At 41.3% G+C, this 26,504-nt stretch overlaps 1 protein-coding gene across 1 annotated transcript in view; it reads left to right on the top strand.

Moving 5' to 3' along the window:
• Positions 1–23,402, top strand: part of LOC135517616 (protein FAM163B-like) — a 42,897-nt gene extending 19,495 nt beyond the window's left edge. The window contains exons 2-3 of the mRNA XM_064942085.1: positions 17,656–17,771; positions 19,194–23,402. Of these exons, the coding sequence (XP_064798157.1) occupies positions 17,679–17,771; positions 19,194–19,595 (495 nt within the window). The 5' untranslated portion in view covers positions 17,656–17,678 and the 3' untranslated portion in view covers positions 19,596–23,402. The remainder of the gene's footprint in view (positions 1–17,655; positions 17,772–19,193) is intronic.
• The last annotated feature ends 3,102 nt before the right edge of the window (positions 23,403–26,504 follow it).

The following is a 26,504-nucleotide window of genomic DNA, read 5'->3' as shown; positions in this document are numbered from 1 at the left end:
CAAATTAACTTTGAGTCTATTGCTGCTGTTTGTGTGTTGACTCAGAAGAATGTTCTGTCACAACATTTAAATGTAAAGGCCGTGGTGGAAGAGACAAGGTGTTAGTTTACCGGCTGTTATCATGGGTAGAGGTGAAACCCATGAGACAAGGATGTAACATGTTTTGTGTGAAAGGGAGAGAAATGAAGAGCAGGAAGCATAATAAACAATATCCTGGGGCTAGCAGACGCTCGCTCTGCTCAGGTACATTTTGTTTATCTTGAATTTCATGTTGCATTCATCCTCTCTCGCCCTATCTCCTATCCTCCACTCTTCTCCTCCAACCCCACACGTCTAGTCAACACACACACACACACACACTGCACCTGTATGCTCAAATAAGCTTGTGAATTGTTTCAGGTACTGTATCTGCTGGTTGCCATGGGGACTTTGGCAACCATCAGAGAGAGAAACAGTGAAAGAGAGGAGACCGGACCAGAAAGAGAGGGGAAGAGCTAGAGAGAGAGAGAGAGAGACGTAGATGAAAGGAGAGACACTGGACTAATGCTCATGAAAGCGCCGAGGTTCAAAGCATTGAAACTGTTTTAATTGTAGTCTGTCAGAGCAGAGGGACAGGTGTCAGAGAGATGGCATGGTGTCCTTGAAGAAGAAAATGAATGGGGGTTAGGAAAAAACAGACAGAAGATGGGAGAAGTGTCTTTGAAGGAGGGAAAGTAGTTTTATTATGGATTGCATGGACAGGCTTTTATTAGAGCATCTTCAATACACAGGCTCAAGGAAGTGTCAGTTTAGAGTCTGAATATTTCAGGGAAAAGCTGACGTTTATTGATTTTAGTCATACGGTACAGTAAGGACGCTGGCTGCTTTGTGATTCCTTACCTAGGTCAGTAGGCCTATATACTGGGACTTATTGAAAGATTGCAAATGTAGCATAATGTAAAGGTTGATCGTTAAAGTAAAAAGTGTTGGTTCATTCCCCCCCCCCAACTTCAGTCGGCTCTACGGTTCATGCAACTTGGTTTGGAGGCGAAGTAGCGGCAGCATTTATTTTTCATGCAATTAGGAAATCTCAGTTTCTGTGTGCCACTGACCCAAGGGTTTTGTTACCTGGTCAGTCGTGTGCTCAGCTGCGATTGCTTTTTTTATATATATATCGCCATCCTCAAGGGACTCAATTTCACTCTGTAATAAAAACTAACAGCGTAACGCCAAAAGGCTGCCTAATATCCCGGAATAAATCTACTTGAAGGTCTGAACAGGTGAAAAAAATTGACTTTGTGATCCATAAATCAAGAATATTCCCCTGGGTATATGTTTCATCCATTTTGAAATGTCTTAATGTTTCTACATTTAAAGGCATAGCGACAAAGCCTATCCTTCATTTACTAATGCTATTTGGTTAGATGGTGCCTGGAGAAGGGTTATGCGGTGCAGTATAGGTCGGGCCACGTAAGGTTTTTGTCCCAAATGGGACCTTATTCTCTATATAGTGCAACACTTTTGACCAGAGCCATATAGGAATAGGGTGCCATTTGGGATGCTGCCAAGGATGTCCAATCCATTCCTTTCCCCCTCCACTGTCATTCATGTGTTCAGGAAATTAGTGTACCTCTCTGTCCTACAAATAACTTTAGAATTAGTCTCTTATTTGAGCCTATTCAGTGGGGGCGGGGGGGATAAGGAGTTGCATCAATTAAAATTAGTACAGTACAACGAAAGGTTTTACAGCACACCTCGACTGTTAGGATTGGATTTATTTACTATTGACATGGACTGGAGGTGACTCTGTAAAGGCTAACGAATGGTCTCTTGTGCTCAAGTGTGCACTGCTAAAAATAAGAGTACTTTGCGGTTCTATATAACTGTTTTGAGGGTGAACCAAGCCATTAAAAACCTGTTTGGTTATAGCACCATTTCTTCTGGCACTTTATGGTGCATTAGGTGGGTTCTTGGAGAGATAGAGCTCCGGGAGGTTTGTACGGAGAGGCTAAAGTGTGTACTTTCTATGCCTTACAGAGTGAAGAAGACAGCCAAGCCAAGAACATTCAAGTTGTCGGGTTGTCACTAACCTCGTCCCCAGGCTCGAATTGCGGGCTCATACAGCCTGGTGACACTGTGCAGCAAAGTGGAACTTGAAAAGGGGTGTGGTTAAAATTGAGGCAGTAGAGGGAGTGAGCCCGCTACAGCTGTATTAGATGGGACTTTGAAAAATGTTGAAAATCTGCAATCAAAATCAATCTTATATCAAATTGACCATATTATTTTTGGAAAGCTGAAAGGATTCTGAGTTCGGGCATATAAAGTTAATATGGGAAAACTATTTCTAAGATGCGTACTTTCAGATTTTCCAAACTCACTTCCTTGGCCAAATCTTCTTCTTCTATGATATAATGGCGGGCCACAAACAAACGTTAAAGGTTCATGCCGCCACCTGCTGTGCTGGAGTGTGTGGTCAATCACAGTTTACAACATTTCTAAATCCTCCTACCAAACTCAGTACTTCTGAGAAAATTAAAAAAGATCCCTACTAACTTCTAGTATACAATCCCCATCCAAATCCAAATCCCTTCCAAATCCCGTCCAACCTCAATGACCATACACTTCAGTGTTCCATAAACTATACACCCGTAATAAATTGTCCTGATCAGAGCTCTATAAATATCCATCAACGATTATCTATCAACACCCCATTCATATCCAGAGACCGAGCGCATAAGATTCACCACTTTCTTACACTTTGTTTCAAAATGTATGACATGATCTTTCCATATACAGTATATCGCTTACTGAACCATAGACACAATTATTTGCACTTAGAAACCCTCCCCATAGGCTGTCCATACAGAAACAACTGTATATTATCATAAACTTTATTCTTCAAGAAGAATATACAACATATTTCAACATCCACTATAGCTTGTTGAATAGATCTGATCACAAGAGACATTCCTTCCCCACTTCCAAATATCTCCATCAGCGTATAGGGAAGCCCCAATACCCCTACCTACATTGAAAACACATTGTTAATCATAATGTTGAACAAAATAGGACTGATAGCACTGCCTTGAGGAGTACCATTGTCTACTCCATAGGCATAAGATGAAATGGATAGAACGATTGACCAGCTGGTTTGGGTAGCAATCCTAGATTAAATAAGAAGGCCAAACCCAGTTATATAATCTCCCACCAATACCAAGTATTTCCGTCTTAATCAGTAGGCCTTCTCTCCACACAGTGGTGTCATGAGCATATTCAATGTTAAAAAAAAGACAGTAGCCATGACTTTTTTCAGAGATTTTTTCAACTTCATTGCTCACCTTTTACTAATGCATCCAAAGTAGATCTACCTTTACGCTATACACTTTGACATTGACTCAATAAACCTTCATGTTCCAGGAAATATGACAATCATCTTTTCCATCAGTTTACACAGGTTTGAGTTAAGTGCTATTGGTCTGTAACTATCAGCACATGAAGTGTCCTTACCAGGCTTTACAAAAGGTAATATTACCGGACGTTTCCAACCAGAAGCTATAACCCCCTCACTACAAATCTTGTTAAATAATCTCAAGAGAACATGTATGACCTCATCAGGTAGATGAGCAGGGTGGCATGTAGCCTAGTGATTTGAGAGTTGGGCCAATACCCAAAAGGTTGCTAGATCGAATCCCTGAGGTGACAAGGTAAAGATCTGTCGTTCTGCCCCCTGAACAAGGCAGTTCCTAGGCCGTCATTGTAAATAAGAATGTGTTCTTAACTCACTTGCCTAGTTTAAAAAAACAAGATGCTTAAACGTTACTTAGCACAACTGATTATGACCTGAGTCTGTATATCCACAACCTATTAAGGATGAATGCATCTCATGTGTGGTAAAAACAGCATCCAAAGAAGAGTCAACAGTATCCCTTTTCTTATAGACATGAACATTCCAAATCTCACACCTGCGTTGCTTATGTACTGCATCCAAAATAACCCCACTATGTACCCTAGCAAATGTCTTCCCAACAAGTCAGCTTTTTCTTCATCAATTAGAGATGTTTTTTTTTACCCACAACCAAAACTGCAATTCGAGTGGACTTGCTTCTTCCAGTCATCTTCTTCAATATAGACCATACACCCCACAGCTCAGTACCCTCTGCCTATTGTAGAGCAGAACTGTCTCCATCCATTGCTCTTGACAGACTTAATGACCCTATGTACTAAAGCTCTCTTCCTTTCAAAATCAACTCTGTAAGCCCTATTTCTTTCTCGAATAGCCGCAGTGTACTCCTCGCTCCAACAAGGAACCTTCTTCTTTTTCTCACTCACTGGTACATATAAATTCTCAGCACTCAAAATCAAGAGGGATCACAGAGGCAGCACAAACATCAACTGGCCTCTCGAAAGACAACTCTCCAACAGACTTTAAGCAATGATCACCAAACTTTTCCCAGTCTGCTTTATGAAAGCACCCTCTTCTGAACGGTACCCTATCTGGAATAGTAACATCAAGGTTCATAGTACACCAAATCAGGAAATGATCCAACACAATCATTCATTGCATTCCATTCACACGTAGATGCAATAGAGTTAGAAGCCAGTGCGGGGTCCAGGAAGTATGTCACCCCTCTAACTCCTGTACCACATCCATCGTTAAGACATACTGATGCTCTTGTTTCCATCCTATCTTCCACAATAGTACCATTAGCATCTGTATGTGTGCTTCCCCATAAACTATTCTGTGCATGGAAGTTGCCGCACCATGTCTCTTGATATTTCATCAAACATTGCTACAGATGGTTGAAGACAAGGGTTGTAAATTAAAATAAAATAAACTTTTAATATTAATAACTGGACTGTAGATTTCCACCATCAAGCATTCATGTTCAGATGGGACAGGTATTACGATATACAAGACCTTCCCTTATGAATGTAGCACAACCACCACACTGTCCAATTGATATATCAGATCTGATTGAGCAATAACCAGGAATAATAAAATCAAGATGTGGTATAAGCCATGTTTCTTGAACACATATCACATCCGGTTTGATCTCAAATTCTAGATGGCGATGGACTGAGAGATCAGCCAATTAAACCAGCGATTGTTTTGTATGCTCCTGCTATAGACTAATTGCCTGGCACTATAGACTAACTGAATTATTCCACTGCTCCTATCGTTGGCTATGTAATTCAGTCTGAGACTACAATCGTTGAAGTAGATTGTGGTGATGTCAAAATTAGGGGTGTTGTACAAAGCAAAATCGTCAGCGATTGGATCATCTTTAACCAATCAATGTATCAAAGCTAATGATGAATAAAAGAACAGGGTAGCCAGGAAAATAGACTAACCTAACGTAGCAGCCATAGAAAGATGCCTGAGCGGAGTTCCAACTTCAGTTTTGTCCAGGGGAAGATCCCTGAAAGCCCGATGTTAGCGTTTTCTGTCGAAACCACATAGGCTAGCTCGATACTTCCAGTCAAGTCCTATTCTGAGGCGCTGTGAAACCAGATGGTTCGTCAGAGAGAGAGAGAGACGGCCATTGGACAAGATTAGGTTGTCACCGTTAAAAATAAAGAACGTTATACGAGTGAGAACACTTCTAGTTAATTATTTTGTTTCTCTGAGCTAGCTTGTTGAATCAGCCCCTGTGGTAGTGTCCCTATTTCCCGGTGCGTGTCTTTCACCCCCGCCCCGTGTATTCTCTCTCTCTCCCTTTTCAACTTTATGATTGTTGAAAGTAATTGGCAAGACTCCTATTGTGGTTTGTGCCATGTTACATTAACGCACCAACGTATTCCTTCCGACCCACTGTCTGTGTGTGTTAGAGCTACAACTACTGTATGTCAGTTTGTGTGTAGAAGAGAGTGAGAAAGAGGGATAGAGTGGAGGAGAAGGAAGGGAAGAGAGATGTGTGTGTGTGTGTGTGTCTATAGTCTGTTTTTTAGTGTGTCTCTGTCTCTGTACCACTGTGTGTACCTGTGAGCATGTCTGCATTGTGTGTGTGTGTGTGTGTGCACTGTACACAACACCACCCCTTACATCTGTTATTCCATAAGACACACAGGAGCTGAGCCAACAAGATTTCTCCATTGTTGAACAATGGTGTGTCTCCTGTAGTTTGTGGCGGGACACGCTTTGTTTTTCTGCTTACACGCCTTCCAGTGTGTCTGTGGTAAATAATTAACGCAGCACGTCGTGTTACGGCAACACATCTCTCGCACACTATCATTAGGTCATCCCTCGGGGACACTAGGGGTTCGGCCTCCGCAGCGCTGTGGTTCTCCCTGCGTGTGCACGTGGGTTTGTGTGATTATAACACATACTGTACATGCGCTAAATTACCCAAATCCCCACTGACCAGGAAAAGCTGATCTGACCCCCTACTCACAGAAGACTGAGGGAAAAGGTATTTGCATTGGTAGCTTCCTCAATATTCTGTGAGTGGGTGTCTGATCAGATTTTCCTGGTCTGTGTGGGGTTTGGGTAATTTAGTACTCGCAACATAATTAGCCACAGGTCAGAGTATAGGGGCACAGGGTGAGAGCCAGATGCAGACACGGGAGGCAGATGGTTCAAGTCTCTGATATTTATTAGTATCCAAGGGGCAGACAAGTGAATGGTCAAGGACAGGCCAAAGATCATAACAAGGTCAGAGTCCAGGAGTTACAGAGTGGCAGGCAGGCAGTATAGTCAGGCAGGCGGGTTCAGAGTGAAGGCAGGCAAGGGTCAAAATCTGTGAAAAGGAAAAAGCAGGTGCACGGAGTAACACGCTGGTTGACTTGACAAGACGAACTGGCACATGCAGACAAAGCACAGGCATAAATACCCAGGAGAAGATTGGTGATGCCTGGAGAGGGTGGTGACAAGCACAGGGACAGGTGAAACAGATCAGGGTGTGACACAGAGGTTAAACCTATCAGTCCTGAGATCCCAGAACTTGAATTTATCTGCATGTCCAGACCTTATATTTAGCCTCACAATGAAGTGTTTTACCATCTTCTTTTCAGGACAACCAGGACTGAAAGTAGAACACCAAAACAATTTCACATAAATAGTTGCATTCAGGACTTTTGGCACATTTCACTAACAACAATAAGGTCTGCCAAAACAAAAACCTGATAAAAAGGAATTTAAATGCATGCTGTAAGTACAGAAATTGTGTGCTCACTGGGAAATGTGATAACTGTGTGGAGTTTGGAGTTAAGAGATAATGCCCGAGAAGCTGATGTTTGAAGAATATATTGGCACGGGTATTGTTAGGCCCGAGACGAAGACAATGGCCAGCAAACCGTACCAATATATCCTCCAAATACTGGCTTTGAGGGCATTATCACTTTTATACAACAGGTTACCAACATATTAAAATAATGATCAACATATTTTCATAAAAAAAAATATTTTGGTGAATTTATTCACACTATTCCATCCTTCCACAAGACATAGTCCCGACCCAAATCTAGGGTTGCTGGTTGTTTGTTCTACGGTTCTGTTGCTAGAGAAGCGACCCAGTCATCTTTTTGTTCTGTGTCTATTGACGCGACCCAGTCGTTCGTTCTAAATGTTCCATTGACATACTGGCTGGCAACGTAGTTATCCCTTGCTTGCTAGCTAGCCAACTACTGTAACTTCGTCACTTCAAAAAGTGCAGGCAGAATAACAGCAAAGTAGTCGCATTTGCGTTTGTTTAAGCTGTTTTCTAGTGACCTTTATTTGGGTACATCGATAACAATGAGCTAATGAGGCGTGATTTCACCTGGCATAGAAAATGTACTCATTCGTCAGGATGCTGTTGTCCAAAGGAGCTAGCCAACAACACAGCTAACGCAATCACTTGAGTTTTTTTATATATATGTTTGAAATAGTACCCGTAAAACACCAGTCTCAACGTCAACAGTGAAGAGGCGACTCCGGGATTCTGGCCGTCTAGGCAGAGTTCCTCTGTCCAGTGTCTGTGTCTTTTTGCCCATCTTAATATTTTCTTTTTATTTGCCAGTCTGAGATATGGCTTTTTCTTTGCAACTCTGCCTAGAAGGCCAGCATCCCGGAGTCGCCTCCTCACTGTTGACATTGAGACAGGTGTTAGGCAGGTGCTAATTAATGAATCTTCCAGTTGAGGACTTGTGAGACGTCTGTTTCTCAAACTAGACACTCTAATGTACTTGTCCTCTAGCTCAGTTGTGCACCAGGGCCTCCCACTCCTCTTTCTATTCTGGTTAGCGCCAGTTTGCGCTGTTCTATGAAGGGAGTAGTACGAAGCGTTGTACGAGATCTTCAGTTTCTTGACAATTTCTTGCATGGAATAGCCTTCATTTCTCAGAACAAGAATAGGCTGACCAGTTTCACAAGAAAGTCTTTGTTTCTGGCCATTTTGAGCCTGTAATCGAATCCACAAATGCTGATGCTCCAGATATTCAACTAGTCTAAAGAATGCCAGCTGTATTGCTTCTTTAATCAGAATAGTTTTCAGCTGTGCTAACTTAATTGCCAAAGGGGTTTTCTAATGATCAATTAGCCTTTTAAAATGATAAACTTTGATTTGCTAACACATCGTGCCATTGGAACTCAGGAGGGATGGTTGCTGATAATGGGCCTTTGTATGCCTATGTAGATATTCCATAAATATTCTGCCGTTTCCAGCTACAGTAGTCATTTACAACATTAACAATGTCTACACTGTATTTCTGATAAATATTTTAATGGACAAAAATGTGCTTTTCTTTCAATAACAAGAACATTTCAAGTGCCCCCAAACTTTTGAACGGTAGTGTAAATCCATATATATACATGCATGCACATACCCACATACAGTTGAAGTTGGAAGATTACATACACTTTGGTTGGAGTCATTAAAACTCGTTTTTCATCCACTCCACACATTTCTTGTTAACAAACTATAGTTTTGGCAAGTCGGTTAGAACTACTTTGTGCAGGACACAAGTAATTCTTCCAACAATTGTTTCCAGACAGATTATTTCACTTATAATTCACTGTATCACAATTCCAGTGGGTCAGAGGTTTACATACACTAAGTTGACTGTGCCTTTAAACAGATTGGAAAATTCCAGAAAATTATGTCATGGCTTTAGAAGCTTCTGATAGGCTAATTGACATAATTTGAGTCAATTGGGTGTATTTCAAGGCCTGCCTTCAAACTCAGTTCCTCTTTGCTTGACATCATGGGAAAATCGAAATAAATCAGCCAAGACCTCAGAAAAAAAATTGTGGACCTCCACAAGTCTGGTTCATCATTGGAAGCAATTTCCAAATGCCTGAACGTACCACGTTAATCTGTACAAACAATAGTACGCAAGTATAAACACCATGGGACCAAGCAGCCGTCATACCGCTCAGGAAGGACACGGGGTCTGTCTCCTAGAGATGAACGTACTTTGGTGCGAAAAGAGCAAATCAATCCCAGAACAAAAGCAAAGGACCTTGTGAAGATGCTGGAGGAAACCGGTACAAAAGTATCTACAGTTGAAGTCAGAAGTTTACATACATCTTAGCCAAATACATTTAAACTCAGTTTTTCACAATGCCTGACATTTAATCCTAGCAAAAATTACCTATCTTAGGTCAGTTAGGATCACCACTTTATTTTAAGAATGTGAAATGTCAGAATAATTAAAGAGAGAATTATTTATTTGTTATGTTATTAGTCCCACCCTTCAGCTCCATTCAACCCCTCCCATCTATCTCTTAACACCATCCATTTTGGATTTCCATTTGCCATATATTTTTCAACTGTGCTGTGATGCTTCACAAAAGTACTGAACCTTTCTATTCTCATAGATTCTACAGATTGTAAATTAAATAAACAATTATTATATTATTGATAGATTGACTTTGACTTTTTAAATCACCCAGTATTGCTATCTGCAGTGTTAGTTTTAGGTAAATGTTGCAATTCTTCAGCCATTCCTGGACCTGTGACCAAAAACGAGCTGCATATGAACAGTACTAAAATAAATGATCTAATGACTCTGCCTCCACGCAGAAAAATCGGCAGAGCTGGGAAGATTGAATATATTAACATTCTATTGGTTGCAATACATTTTTATAGTAATTTCAATTTAAATCCAGGTTGCATCACATCCGGCCATGATTGGGAATCCCATAGGGCGGTGCACAATTGGCCCAGCGTCATCCGGGTTTGGCGTCAATGAAAATAATAATTTGTTCTTAACTGACTTGCCTAGTTAAAAAAAGGTCAAATAAAAAAAATGCATAAAAATTGAACAAAAAATGCTTGGGTTTTGAACCTGGCAACGTTTCATAAACCATTCAACCACCATGTGCCATGGATTTGGTATATCGAAAATCTCTTGCAAATTATATGGCACAGCTGTCAATTTTTTTGGTCCTTAAATGAAACTAGTATGTATTTTTATTTCTCACAATTTTCTTGAACCATTTTTGGTCTTTAATTCAGGGCCGACAGGCAAGTTCCTTACTTTTCCCCCTTCCACTTGCCTCTTCCATTTTTCTGGTAATGCTGCAATTAGTTAGTTGTGATTTTAGGTAGAGCAGATATTTCCATAAGTCTGTGTTACCTGCATGTGTGTCATAAATCTACCAGTCCTATTTATGATATCACTTACAAAGATTAGACCTTTTTTATTTTATCGAAAAATACTTCATTTTTTAAATCAATTTGTATACTTGAGTTTAACCACAATATGTTTTGTATTATTTGTTCTGTCTTTTCAGGTGGATTAAACTGAAATTGCAACCTATGGCTTGTTTAAAAAATAACAATATTTTGGAGATGAGTAGTTTTCAAATAAACGAAAGTGAGCGGTTGTAATCTGAATAAAGAGAAAAAGGCCATTCTTGAACATGGGGTGAGACATTCTTACTAATTTACTAGAGAACTATTTTGGATTTAAGTATAACTTTTGTATGACTGATGCCTTTAGTGAGAGCTCTATTGCTTTAATATTTAATAAGTTCTGCCCTCTGAATTCATATTCATTATATAAATAGTTGCTTTTAATTTTGTCTGGCTTGCCATTCCAAATAAAATTGAATATATTTTGCTCATATAATATAAAAAGCAGGTCGCTAGGTGTAGGCAAAGCAAATAGGTAAACCATGATATGACTGAAAAGTTAATCAGGGGGATTTTTCCACAAGTAGACAGGTATTTTCCTCTCCATGGTAGCAAGATCTTGTCTATTTTTGCTAACTTTTATTAAAATGTATTGGAGCGAGATCATTTCTTTCTTTCGGGATATGTATACCGAATATGTCCACATCCTCATCAGACCATTTTATTGGTAAACTACACGGTAATGTAAAAGTTGCATTTTTTTGTGATCCAATACGTAATATAGTACACTTTGGTTTTAATCCAGAGGGGTTAGAAAAATTATCTAGATCCTCTATGAGGCTTTGGAGGGATTATAATTGTTTTTAAGACATGGATTTATAATCCCTAAATATTATTGTTGGATCTAATTTTAACAGCTAACATTTCGATGGCAATAATAAATAGATATGCTTATAGTGGACAACTTTGTTTTGCTCCTCTTAACAGTTGAAAACTTTCTGAGATGGAGCCATTATTTACTATTTTACACCTAGCTTTACTATACATAACTTTAACCCATTTTATAAGAGATTTTCAAAAATTTAAACATTCCAGGCATTTATATATGAACTCCAGCCGTACTTGATCAAAAGCCTTTTCAAAGTCAGCTATGAAAACCAGGCCTGGATTCCCTAATATTTCATAGTATTCTATTGTTTCCAGTACTTGTCCTATATTATCTCCAATGTATCGTCCATGTAAAAAATCTGTCTGATTAGGATGAATAATATCTGACAAAACCTTTTCAATTGTATGCGCTAAGCATTTAGCTAAAATATTTGCATCACAACACTGAAGTGTAAGAGGCCTCCATTTTTTTTAAATTGACTGGATCTTTATATATACCACTTGGGTCCTGTTTCAAAAATAATGAAATCAGACCTTCTTGTTGCGTGTCCGATAATCTTCTGTTAATATAGAAGTGGTTAAAACATGCTAATAATGGTCCTCTGAGTATATAAAAAAAAATTGGTATACTTCCACTGATATTCCATCCAGCCCTGGAGTTTTCCCAGACTTTAATTGCATCATGAAGTTCCTCCTCTATAATTTGGCCTTCACATGAGTCTTTCTGTACAGATGTTCATTTTACATTGTTTAAAAAATAATGAAATGAAATGAAAATACTCCATACAATTAGCTTTGGTTAGTGGAGATGGAGGAGACTGAAGGGAATACATTCTTAATAAATCTTCTTCAGGATCAGTGTCCCATCCAGAGGATGGTTGAGCTAAAGTTGGCTAATGTGATTAGCATGAAGTTGTAAGTAACAAGAACATTTCCCAGGACATAGACATATCTAATATTGTCAGAAAGCTTAAATTTTTGTTCATCTAACTGCACTGTCCAATTTTCAGTAGCTAGTACAGTGAAATAATACCATGCTATTGTTTGAGGAGAGGGCACAATAAACAAATAAACAAATTAGGCACATTTGGGCAGTCATGATACAAACTTTTGAACAGAAATGCAACGGTCCATTGGATCAGTCTAAAAATTTGCACATTGGGGTGGCAGGGTAGCCTAGAGGTTAGAGCATTGGACTAGTAACCGAAAGGTTGCAATTTCGAATCCCCGAGCTGACAAGGTACAAATCTGTCGTTCTGCCCCTGAACAGGCAGTTAACCCACTGTTCCTAGGCCGTCATTGTAAATAAGAATTTGTTCTTAACTGACTTGCCTAGCAAAATAAAGGTAAAAAAAATACACTGCTGTCATCTAGTGGCCAAAATCTAAATTGCACCTGGGCTGGAATAATACATTATGGCCTATCTCTTGCATTTCAAAGATGATGGTACAAAATAATTACAAAATAATGGTTGTTTTTTTCTTTGTATTATCTTTACCAGATCTATTGTGTTACATTCTCATACTTTCCTTTTACATTTCCACAAACTTCAAAGTATTTCCTTTCAAATGGTACCAAGAACGTGCATATCCTTGCTTCAGGGCTTGAGCTACAGGCAGTTAGATTTGGGTATGTCATTTTAGGGACGGATCCTTAAGAGGATCCTTAAAGTACTTTACTTCCTCTTTCAAATGATCATTCATGGAATCATGAGTGACTCAATCATTTGTCACAAGTTACAGTTAAAAGTTATTGGTAGCATTTCTATGTTGAAGATTGAAAAATAATTTGTCTGCATTTTTCCCCATATTCCATCCAGTTAGCTTTATTTTTATAATATATCACACTGGATCTTCCTTGAATAGGTTCTTCCATTTCTTTTTGTTTTTCCTCTAACTTACTCTGAGCCTCTATGGTACAGTTTTTATTGCTATCAATCTGTACTGTTAGTCCTTCAATTTTCTTTGTTAATATGGACTCTTTTGACCTAAATTGCTTTTGTTTTACAAGTGAGTACTGAATTGCATGGCCTCTAAAGGCACATTTAAAAGTGTCCCATACAAAAAGGGGATCTGCTGTACTTGTGTTATGCAGGAAAAAGTCAGTTATAAATTCTTCTGTCCTAGTTAAAAACAAGTTATCATCCAGTAGGCTTCGATTAAATTTCCAATACCCTCACCCACGTGGAAATTCTGTAAGAGCAATATACAGTATATGCCAATTATGTGATGGTCCGACTGCATTCTGTCCCCTATCATCACTTTGTTTCAGCTTTTGGTACCAGAGAGAATGACATAAGAAAGTAATCAAGACGAGTAGCTTGATTGAGCCTCCGCCATGTATATCTCACTAGGTCTGGGTATTTAAGCCTGCATATATCCACAAATTCCAATATATCCATGACGTTCATGATTTCCTTAAGTGTCTGAGGGTGATAGTTTGTAGTGTGATTTCCTTTACGGTCCATAGAGGTATTTAAAACCGTATTAAAATCTCACGATCACTTGTGTTAGCTTATTACAGTATTATAGACACTATGTCCTCGGATTTTCTATGATTGTCCACGTAGAAGAACCCCCTCAAATTCTAACGACTCTTGTGTAGCTTGTGAGCATCATAGAGCAAAACATGTGGTCAAGACATTCAGACTCAACAGACGTTTTTGGTAAAAAGACCAGGCCCCGGTCCCCTTGTCGCTCTACCTCAGCCCCCGTTAATCACACAGACTAACGGATACAGAAGAAATAGATTCATCCAATGGTACAACCCAGAAGTCTGTAGCCCTAACACAAAATGTTTAAAAAGGGGACAGAAGTTGAAAACCTGCCGACGTTACGGTGGGATTCATTGGGTTAAAGAGCATTGACCCAAAACTAGCTGGTCAGCACAACCAAGTCAGTACCATTTTTTAAATTGAATGATATAGCTAGAATAGAGTGATTTTATGTCTATGGTCGATACTCCCAGAGACACACACAGACATATTACCCAAAGATATTTGTCATATTTTGTAGTACAATACTCTTTTTATTATATTTTTTAACACTACCCTCTGTCCTTTCTGTATGAGACTTTTATTCTGTTGTCTTTTTAAATTCTCTTTTCTGTTTCTTCTCTTTCCAATCCTTAGCACAGATCTATTGATTTCATTTGAGGACTTGACCTGTAAATTAGATTTGTGAAATTAGAGTCCATCCGGTAGGTATGTGCTGTTTGTAGACAGCTTGCTAGATTGACTTTATCAGATCCGCCGGGCCAAACAAGGTAAAAGGGCCTTTGGCAAAGACAGGTTCTTGCTCCCTCTCATTGGACCCAAACACACTGTAGCCTGACAGGAGAAGAGGTTAGGTTGGTTGGACGGTCAGTGAGTGCAGTCTCAGATTGGTGTGTCAGTCAGTGCTAAGGTTGGTTGGTTAAGTTGTTACTTTAGCTGTTAATTCAGTTGTTATGATGTGATATCTGGACTACCACCGTTGCCATTATAAACTCAGCAAAAAAAATAAACGGCCCTTTTTCAGGACCCTGTCTTACAAAGATAATTTGTAAAAAATCAAAATATCTTCACAGATCTTAATTGTAAAGGGTTTAAACACTGTTTCCCGTTGTCAGGTGTGTACGTACTGGTAGCGAAGTCAGGTGCAGGAGAGCAGAGATTTGTGAACAGGCACACACTTTATTGAGGCAAAACACGCAAAACAGTCACAAGAATAATGTTTAACAATAAACATCTTCGTGAAATACCACGGGGAAAAACAAACCAGTCTGGCGCGTCAACAACAAACACGTAACACAATCTTACACATGATGGGGAACAGAGGAATAAATACATGTGGATTGATTGGGGAATGAAAACCAGGTGTGCAGGGAACAAGACAAAACAAATGGATACATGAAAAATGGAGCGGAGATGGCTAGAAAGCTGGTGACGTCGACCGCCGAAAGCCTCCCGAACAAGGAGAGGAGCCGACTTCGGCGGAAGTTGTGACACCCATGCTTGTTCAATGAACCATAAATAATTAATGAACATGCACCTGTGGAACGGTCGTTAAAACACTAACAGCTTACAGATGGTAGGCAATTAAGGTCACAGGTATGAAAACCTGAACTTTCTACAGACTGGTAAAACAACAAAATAAAAATGCCCAGGGTCCCTGCTCATCTGCGTGAACGTGCCTTAGGCATGCTACAAGGTGGCATGAGGACTGCAGATGTGGCGAGTGCAATAAATTGCCATGTCTGTACTGTGAGACGCCTAAGACAGCACTACAGGGAGATAGGATGGACAGCTGATCGTCCTCGCAGTGGCAGACCACGTGTAACAACACCTGCACAGGATTGGTACATCCGAACATTACACCTGCGGGACAGGTAAAGGATGGCAACAACAACTGCCCGAGTTACACCAGGAACGCACAATCCCTCCATCTGTGCTCAGACTGTCCTTAATAGGCTGAGAGAGGCTGGACTGAGGGCTGGTAGGCCTGTTGTAAGGCAGGCATCACCGGTAACAATGTCGCCTATGGGCACAAACCCACCATCGCTAGACCAGTCAGGACTGGTAAAAAGTGCTCTTCACTGACGAGTCACGGTTTTGTCTCACCAGAGGTGATGGTAAAATTCGTGTTTATCGTTGAAGGAATGAGCGTTACACTGAGGCCTGTACTCTGGAGCGGGATCGATTTGGAGGTGGAGGGTCCGTCATTTACATTTACATTTAAGTCATTTAGCAGACGCTCTTATCCAGAGCGACTTACAAATTGGTCTGGGGCGGTGTGTCACAGCATCATCGGACTGAGTTTGTTGTCATTGCAGGCAATCTCAACCCTGTGCGTTACAGATAAGACATCCTCCTCCCTTATCTGGTACCCTTCCTGCAAGCTCATCCTGGCATGACCCTCCAACATGATAATGCCATCAGCCGTACTGCTCGTTCTGTGTGTGATTTCTTGCAAGACAGGAATATCAGTGTTCTGCCATGGCCAGCAAAGAGCCCATAGATCTCAATCCCATTAAGCATGTCTGGGACCTGTTGGATTGGAGGGTGAGGGCTAGGGCCATTCCCCCCAGAAATGTCCGGTAACTTGCAGGTGCCTTGGTGGAAGAGTGGGGTAACATCTCACAGCAAGTACTGGAAAACCTCTCTCTCCATCTCTGCTCAAACCTCTCGCTCTCCATCCATCTCTCCTCAAACTTCTCTCTCTCTCACTCTCCATCCCTCAGTTCCATCTCGCTCTCCACCCATCTCTCCTCAAACCTCTCTCTCTCTCTACATCCCTCAGCTCCATCTGGCTCTCCATCCATCTCTCCTCAAACCTCTCTCTCTCTCTCGCTCTCCATCCCTCAATTCCATCTGGCTCTCCATCCATCTCTCCTCAAACCGCTCTCTCTCGCTCTCCATCCCTCAGTTCCATCTGGCTCTCCATCCATCTCTCCTCAAACCTCTACCTCTTTCTCGCCATCTCTTTTCCCTGGGCGCCTGAAGACGTGGATGTCGATTATGGCAGCCCCCCGCACCTCTCTGATTCAGAGGGGTTGGGCTAAATGTGGAAGACGCATTTCAGTTGAATGCATTCAGTTGTACAACTGACTAGGTATCCCCCGTTCCCTTTCCCATCTCTTTTATGAACCGGTCCCTCTACTCTCATCTCTCTCCTCAAAACCTTTCCACCCATCCTCTCCCTCTCCTTTTATTTTATCTTCTCCATCTTTCCATCCTACCAACCAACCTCACCACAGCTTATATTGACCTTCTTTCCTTCTATCACGCTGTCTTCCCATCTCTCCTCCCTTTCCTCTCTATCTCTCCTCTCAATCGCTCTACGCTCTGTCTTTCCACTTATACCTCTTTGCCCTCCATCTCACTCTATTCATCTCCCTTCCATCTCCCCCTCCCTCCCTTTCATCCCACCTCTTTCATCCTTCTCTCTATCTGTCCCTCCACGACTCATTCTCCTGTTTCTTTATCTCCTCTATCTGTGTTTCAAGCAGTGAGACAAAGTCTAGATTATGTATAGGAAGGATAATTCAATGAGCGTTACTGGGGATGACACAGAGTTAATCCACTTAATGAACACAATGCACTCTCTCTCTTGCTCTACCTCACTATCTATCTCTTCACCCTTTCTTTCCCTCTCTCTTGTTCCATTCTCTCTCTCTTGTTCCATTCTCTCTCTCGCTCTTGCTCTCTCTCAATTTCCCCCCCCCCTCCTCTTTCATTGTTTCTTTTCTGTAGGCTGTTGATGGAGAGGATTTCGAATGACAGCCGGGACAGTGGTCATCACAGGCGGTATTTTAGCTACAGTTATCTTACTGTGCATCATCGCAGTACTGTGTTACTGTAGGCTGCAGGTAAGCCCCTCCTACAACCCTCTGGTCCTCTCTTCATTGTGGTCAGGCCATGTACTGTCACTAAACTGTTACTGTCACAATAAGCATCAAGTCCCTCTATACCTCTGATGGAGACCTCTGACTGACTGGGTGCTTAGTAATCTGCTGAAAGCCAAAAACAAAAAGGCTAGAAAAATTACACCACGTAATTCAATCTAGATCGAAAAAGCCTTTATTTAGTTTCCTTGTGCACTGGCGCACTTCAGCAAATGTGTCTTCATCAAGGTGTGCCCCTCTGGACTGTCCCCCTCTTCACGAGGTCAGGCTATGTGGTACAGGAGGCCGTTAGACATCACAACATCACACCCCCCTTTGTATATTCAAGCTGCACATACTGACTTGGGTATGTTCCCCCTCGCACAGCTTGCTGGGTACGTGTTTCTCAGAGCATTCAGAAGTCTCTCACTAGACTATATGTTTTGACGCAGAAGGATTTTTTGGTTCTGGAACACTTGATGGTTTTGTGATCATCAAACCTTCAGTGTGTAGATAGAACTGGGTAGGGGAGGGTGGGGTGTCTTGAGACAAGTTGTACAATGTGGTGTACAGAGGCTGTGTGTAGAACTGAGGAGGGGAGAGTGGGGTAAATCTGGCCACTTGACATTATAAGGTATAAAGACTTAGTGTGTTCTGGGTAGGGGAGGGTGGGGTATGTTTGGAACCTTGTTTAAACTGTAGTGTAAAACCTGGGGGGTGTTGAGACATTTTTTCCATTACAATGTATTACCATAAGACAGTAAGTGGGTCAGAAAGAGATGACATTTAATTAATGAACCATCCATTCCTATTCCATTCAGCTAATAGACAGACATCCAGCTCCTTTTCTCAGAGTCATGTTAGTGTAATTGTATAAATAGTCGGTTAATCTCCATCTCATGCATGCTTACGGTCTATTCCTGACTCCCTCTCAGTGTAATGTCGTGTAAGAGCTCAATGTAATGTTTGGTAACAGCTTACCAAACTTCAATGTGTGCCACATGAGACAGTATCATAAAGGCAGCAGAGATTTTTTTTTAAAGGCCTGCCATCTCATTCAAGTAATGTAGCTGTACACTTTAATGGATTGCTCTTTGTGTCATCTCCTGAATGTTTTGCTGTCACCTGTACTTTGAAAACCAATTATTGTTTATCTTCATGTTGGTAGTGGACTTTACAAAAGAGACTTTTAAGTCTTAAACTATTGGTTGGTCACAGATCAAATAGACCTAAAACTTTTTTTAAATTCTTAGTGACAGACATGCTGTGATCATTCATGTCCTTATCTCCTCAGTCTCCCCTCTTTCCCTCTCTCTGACATTATTGCTGTACGAAGGAGAAGATTTCATCAGCTCAGGGATATGCAGTGAATATTGAAGTTCTCCTCGTTTCTTCTCCCCCCGACAGTATTATTGCTGTAAGAAGGAGGAGTCTGAGTCGGAGGAGGAGGAGCCCGACTTCGCGGTGACGTCCCGCCTCCCACCTGTACACGCCAACCATAACATCGTGGCGGCGTCAGCCGCCGCCTCCAACCCCAACGGCCCCGCCCTCTTCACCCCGCCGTTGGCGCGTAAACTGACGCGCTCGCAGACATTCTGCCCGTCGTGCACGCACCATGAACTGCCCTTCTACCTGCAGCAACCAGACGGACTGCGGAACGGCGGCGACCGCGTCAGCTACCGCAGTGTCCAGCAACACGACCTGGACCTGCCCTTAGAAATTCCCAGCTACCACAAACTCAACCTGACCCGGTCGGTCACTATGAGGGACATGTTCAACCGCAGCTGCAGCATCAGCACTGACGTTTAGTGGCATTGAGGACTCATGGAAATGGATGGAATATACAATTGATAGATAGTGGGACTGTGATTCTCCCATGAACCTCGGTCTTACACTCAGTTATAACCACACATTAACTGGCGAAAAGATAAATCTGCGAGTTTGTCCTCTCCTCATTCTGCTTGGTCTGTGGGTACAGTAGGATGTTGACCCTGAAATACCATAGAGTTTCTACACTGTCTGGACTCATACTGTTGGATTACCCTAAACCTAAACCGCCTTCTGGTTTAAGTCCACCAAATCAACCCAAGCTTTAAATAACAAAAAACAGACTTTGCGTGGTTGCTGCTAAAGAAACCAAGAAGCCATGGTGATAAGGAGGAGGGTTATGGAGACTACTCGCACTACTGTGTCTCTCCACCAATCCCCAGCCTGATCACCAGAAGGGGGACAGAGCAGATCATATCCCTAAGTTATGGATTATTCACCCATCGCATCATGGTTTGGAAATGGAGGAAGAGAGGGGGAAGAACATGTCAAAGACCATAAAAGCGTAGGAGATAAAAGGCTTGGGTTGGAGTGTAGGGGGTGGAGTCCTCTGCTCTGTTTTCTAAATGCAGTTTTTTTGGAGGGGGAGAGATAGAGAGCCGGGTTGCTACAAGAGCATTAGAGACTTGCTGCTTCTCATGGATGACCAACCAGTGGTGAATGCTTGATCTTTTCTTGTGCATAAAGCAGGAGATTGGGATTCTGTTCTTAATCTCAATGTGGATCCAGTTAGGATGAGAGGTATGTGTTTTGCATACCAAGGAAGTGATATCTGGAAATAATCCTAGCCAGCGCTGTACACAACACGTTATCATACTTTTTCAGACTCTAATTGGGTTGCAATAACATTGAAAGGACACTAAAGGGGGGCGTTTAAGTTAAGTTATTTATTAATGTGATTTACCAAACAGAATGTGTCCGGGGTTGGCTTAACCCGTTGGGATAAAAAAAAGAAGCTAAATGGATTTTTGAAAATAGTTGTCCTTTTTTCAAAGTTTTACTTCAGTCGTTGTCATTACTGAATATTGTGAAACAGCATCCATACTATTTATGTCTGAGTGCTGAGAAACCATACAGACGAGAAAAAAAATGTATTTTATACACTTTACTATGTAATTTATGGTTCTTGTTCACTGGAGTTTCAAATCGTGGTATTTTCGGATTCCTTGTGTTGTCTAATCTGAATCTAAATCTGAGATCCATAGGCTAATAAATCTAGACAACATTTTGTGGTTTATCTTCATTCGATTGGATTGGATTTGGTTTAGCTCCCTCTCCACCCGCCCTGTTGGACTAGGGGGATGAACTCTGCACTCGATTTAGAGGCCTGGGAGAGTATGACCGTTCTCTCTGAGCTCTGCAAGCAGGACTGAAGGAAGCGCTGTGCTGTGTGCGCAGTATAGTCAGGATGGGGAAGGAGAGACTGCGGTTGTGTTTTATACCCTCGGGCCACTCTTTCTATCAGATTATTTACTGCAGAGATTAAATCAGAGTGAATGTGGGGTGGGGGCTGAAATCTGATTGGCTCCCTCATGTTATTGTCCTCTCACTCCATCTGTACATTCAGTGGTAGTGGATGTTTTGCCTCTTTTTGTCTTCTTCCTTTTACCAAGAATGTCAACCACCAGTTGACTAGCAAACATGGTTGTTGTTTTGTTTGATTGTCCCAGCAAATTAAACAATTTGCCCAAATGGTATGGGCCTTTTTATTTAGTTGATCTATTGTTGCATCATGTGTATTCCTGCAAACAAACACACAGGCACGCATACAGTGCATTCGGAAAGTATTCTGACCCCTTCACTTTTTACATATTTTGTTACGTTACAGCCTTATTCTAAAAGGGATTAAATATGATTTTTTACCTCAAACAAAAATCTACACACAATACCCATAAAATACCCATAATGATGAAGCGAGACATTTTTGCAAATATATCATTTTCCTTTGAACAGAAAACCTTACATAAGTATTCAGATCCTTTGCTATGAGACTCCAAATAGAGCTCAGGTGCTTCCTGTTTCTATTAATCATCCTTGAGATGTTTCTACAACTTGATTGGAGTCCACCTGTGGTGAATTCAATTGATTGGAAAGGCACACACCTTTCTATATAAGGTCCTACAGTTGACAGTGCATGTCAAAGCAAAAACCAAGCCATGAGGTCAAAAGAATTGTCCGTAGAGCTCCGGGGACAGGATTTTGTCGAAGCACAGATCTGGGAAAGGGTACCAAAAAATGGCAGCAGCATTGAAGGTCCCCAAGAACACAGTGGCCTCCATAATTCTTAAATGGAAGAAGTTTGGAACCACAAAGACTCTTCCTGGAGCTGGCCCCCGGGCCAAAATGAGAAATCGGTAGAGAAGGGCCTTGGTCGGGGAGGTGGCCTAGACCCGATGGTCACGCTGACAGAGCTCCAGAGTTCCTCTGTAGATGGGAGAACCTTCAAGAAGGACAACAATCTCAGCAGCACTTCACCAATCAGGCCTTTATGGTAGAGTGGCCAGACAGAAGCCACTCCTCAGTAAAAGGCACAACACAGCCCACTGGAGTTTGTCAAAAGGCATCTAAAGACTCTCAGACCATGAGAAACAAGATTCTCTGGTCTGATGAAACGAAGATTGAGCTCTTTGGCCTGAAGGCCAAGCGTCACGTCTGGAGGAAACCTGGCACCATCCCTACGGTGAAAAAGGGTGGTGGCTGGAGAATGTTTTTCAGCAGCAGGGACTCGTCAGGATCGAGGGAAAGATGAACAGAGCAAAGTGCAGAGAGATCCTTGATGAAAACCTTCTCCAGAGCTCTGAATGTCCTTGAGTGGCCCGGCCACAGCCCAGACTTGATCCCGATCTAACATCTCTGGAGAGAACTGAAAATAGCTGTGCAGTGGCGCTCCCCATCCAAAGACGATCTACAGAGAAGAATGGAAGAAACACATCAAATACAGGTGTGCCAAGCTTGTAGCATCATACCTCAAAATTCTTGAAGCTGTCATCGCTGCCAAAGGTGCTCTAACAATCTAGTAGGTAAAGGGTCCGAATACTTATGTAAATGTGATGTTTCAGTTTTTGTTTGTAGTAAATTTGCTAACATTTCTAAAAACCTGTTTTTGTCATTATGTGGAGTGTAGATTGATGAGGGAAAAAAACAATTTGATCAATTTTAGAATAAGGCTGTAATGTAACGAAGTTTGGAAAAAGTCAAGGGGTCTGAATATTTTCCGACTGCACTGTACATACATAAATGTATGCATACACATTATCTTTCAACATTTTCTCTTCCTTTTAATAAACTGAGCCCCACAGGAAATGTAGTGTCATAAGGAATTGTATGACAGATATTAAAGATGGAATCAGCGCCACTGTCCGCCCCTTCCCCGCTGTTACTGTTTTTGTTGCAGAGTTTAGGAGCTTCGCACAGCATGCTAAGAAAATTGCAGTACATATTGTGCTCTTCTATCACACGTGCAATGATGTCCGGGGGGGAAGAAACTGTTTGTTGTTTACAGTAACTTATTTGTTGTTGTAATATCGCAAAAGGACATGGTTGTTTCACCATTAAGGATTCCAGGTTTAAGTACATGATTATATTACATTTATTTAAACTTTTCTTATTATTATTTTTACAGTATTGGTGTTCTTTGCTGAACTACAGTATTGCTTTTTTTCAGTATTTGCATATTATGATACACTTTTGTTTCCAGCTCTCTATGGTAAAACATGTTTCTGTCATTGTTTCAACTGTATGACTAAAGAACACATGGTTACTAATAAAAGTTTGTGAAAATCTCTAGTATTTTATGTACATCTCTACTACTGTAGTTGTTACAAAGAAAGCAAATATACATTTTCTTATAATTAAATTTTTTATAAAAATAAAAAAACTTTTTAAACCTTTATTTAAATAGGCAAGCCAGTTAAGAACCCATTTTTTTTATTTACAACGATGGAAATTTACTATGGACATGGCTAAGGACCTCCCCCTAAAGACCTTCCCAAATCTTATTTACTCAAAAGAGTTATACAACGTCACATATTCATCAGCATCCATTATAATGTCCATTGCGTTATGAAATATGGAGAAAACAGTTACTGTATGTGACATCAAATATGACAGACATTGGATGGATATACAAATGCATATAAAACAAGTCACTTCCTAAACATAGTTGAAGACCGGTGATGGGAAACATGGCCTCATGCTGCTACAAGTATAATGGAGAAATCTCCTAAAAACTCAGGGTGTACTCTGTAAAGACCACAGCTATAAAGTCTCTTTCCAGTGCTACGGTCACACCTCTTTGAGATGATGGGGATGAAAATAAAATGTATTTTTCTTCCCCAGGAAATGACACTGACATGAGAATGAATCTGAGACGTATTTTGCTGATAAAGCATTGAGTCGGGATAGTGTGGGGTGTTTCACACAGTAAAACGGACGATGCGAATTCAGAGGGAACTGCAATTACTCATAGGATGACTCAATCCTGGTTCATGTAAGAATTAAATAGACCTGCCACAATGGACAGACAGGACACCAATTATGTCATTGTCTCCTTTTTGTCTTTTTGTGACATCGAGGTAAAAAAGTACCTTATAATGCATCCACATTGTTCTGCTATGACCAATAATTTGACATAATCAAATGACTGTAATCAGATTGTGTCACTGAGACTGTTATAAAGACATTATTCACTATATCTTCAAGCTACAATCTTTAGTTGTAAATTAACCCTCTACTGCACACATTTGTGACCGACCGCCTTAATTCAGGCTTATTTGAAATTGTGTTTTTTACATTGGATAAAAGCAGACACAGAGTTATAAAATGGTATATCATTTGAGGAACAATGGGAAAGTAATTCTGCTTTGAAAGTTGATAAACTTGTAACCTCACTTTTGAGAAAATGGCCTTTGAATGTTCTAGTACCTACTCACTCCCTCTTAAACTTTAGCCACCACCCAAACTCTGACCATTTTATTCGCCCTAGCAGAGCTGGTTAGGCTGTTTTCATGTTATCCAGGGCGTTGGTGACTGTAACTGGGCTGCTGGCAAAAATTGAATGACTTTTATTTTGCTGACATTTACTGCCATTGGCCATTTTCAACGGGTGTTTAGTGTTCTTAAATTCATCAGTTATTCTGCGCTCTGGCACACTCAGACGAGAGTGCTTTGAAATTGGAGTAGATGGCCAGACTGAATTTACGAATGCAGCCGAAATGATTACTTGCATAGTGGATGGAGTCTTTTGTAAAGCTACCTAGCTAAACAATGAACCATAATCCCAACTCATGACGTTACTACCCTGCATGAATCTGCAGGTAACTAACCAACCAGGTTCAATGTTAAATAGCTAACATTAGGCTATAACTCGCCAAGAAAATGGCTTTGAGATACGAATAATAAGATCATGCACATAACGTTAGCAAGCGAGCCAGCTACATTTAAGTTCTTTTCTTTGAAAACAATATTCCATCCTATTTTTTTTGTTGGAAGATAATGTTTCAATGGTAATTAAAAAAACAACAACTTTATCACATTTACATAAGTATTCAGACCCTTTACTTAGTACTTTGTTGAAGCACCTTTGTCAGTGATTACAGCCTCGAGTCTTCTTGGGTATAATGGTAGCTTGACACACCTGTATTTGGGGAGTTTCTCCCATTCTTTTCTGCAGATCCTCAAGCTCTGTCAGGTTGGATGGGGAGTGTCGCTATTTTCAGGTCTCTCCAGATATGTTTGATTGGGTTCAAGTCTGGACTCTGGCTGGGCCACTCAAGAACATTGAGACTCCCTCAAGCCTGACTAGTCTCCCGGTCCCTGACGCTGAAAAGATCCCCACAGCATGATGCTGCCATCACCATGCTTCACCGTAGGGATGGTATTGACCAGGTGATTAGCTGTGCCAGGTTTCCTCCAGACGCTTGGCATTCATGCCATTCAGGTTCAATCGGACCAGATAATCTTGTTTCTCATGGGTGGCTGTTGGCAAAATCCAAGCAGGCTGTCATGTGCCTTTTACTGAGGAGTGGCTTAGGTCTGGCCACTCCAAATCAAATTGTATTGGTCACATACACATATTTAGCAAATGTTATTGCAGGTGTTGCAAAATTCTTGTGTTCCTAGCTTCAACGATGCAGTAATATCTAACAATTCACAACAATACACACAAATCTAAAAGTAAAATAATGGAATTAAGAAACATATAAATATTAGTACGAGCATTGTCGAAGTTGTCATGCCCTTATCTGTTTCACCTATCTTTGTGTTGTCGCTATAGTCCCGCGGCTACACCCCCGGAAGCCGAGACCTTTCCCCCCCCCGCTCCAAGATCATTAACCCCTCTGCTGTTGGTCCTCTGTTGCCCTGTACCCTCCGTATACTCCCTACCTTTCCTGTGTCTAGAATTAAAACCATGTCTCACAGCCCTTTGACTCCTGAAGGTTTGACTAGGGGCAGGAGATTCCAGTACCTGGGTGACTGGGAGGGTTATTGCCCGGACGAAAGGTGCTGGGTCTCTGCTAGGGACATCCTGGCCCCAGGCCTCATCTCTGAGTTACAACGCCGGCACCCTGCTCGACCAGGTATGCGCCCAGTAGGACGCGAGGTGGCGTCCCTAGAAGGGGGGGTACTGTCATGCCCTGATCTGTTTCCCCTGTCCTTCCTGTTTACACCCCACTCCAGGTGTCGCCCATTATCCCCTGTGTATTTATACCTGTGTTCTCTGTTTGTCTGTTGCCAGTTTGTTTTGTTCGTAGAACCTACCAGCATTTTGTTTCCATGCTCCCGCCAGTTGCTTGCTCTTGTTTTCTAGTTTCGCAGTTCTGACCGTTCTGCCTACCTGCTGCCCTACTACTCTGGATTACCGACCTCTGCCTGACCTGTCGTTTGCCAGCC

Source organism: Oncorhynchus masou, chromosome 28, assembly GCF_036934945.1.
Source record: "Oncorhynchus masou masou isolate Uvic2021 chromosome 28, UVic_Omas_1.1, whole genome shotgun sequence".
Taxonomy (NCBI): domain Eukaryota; kingdom Metazoa; phylum Chordata; class Actinopteri; order Salmoniformes; family Salmonidae; genus Oncorhynchus; species Oncorhynchus masou.
This window is presented reverse-complemented; position numbering and strand designations above follow the sequence as displayed.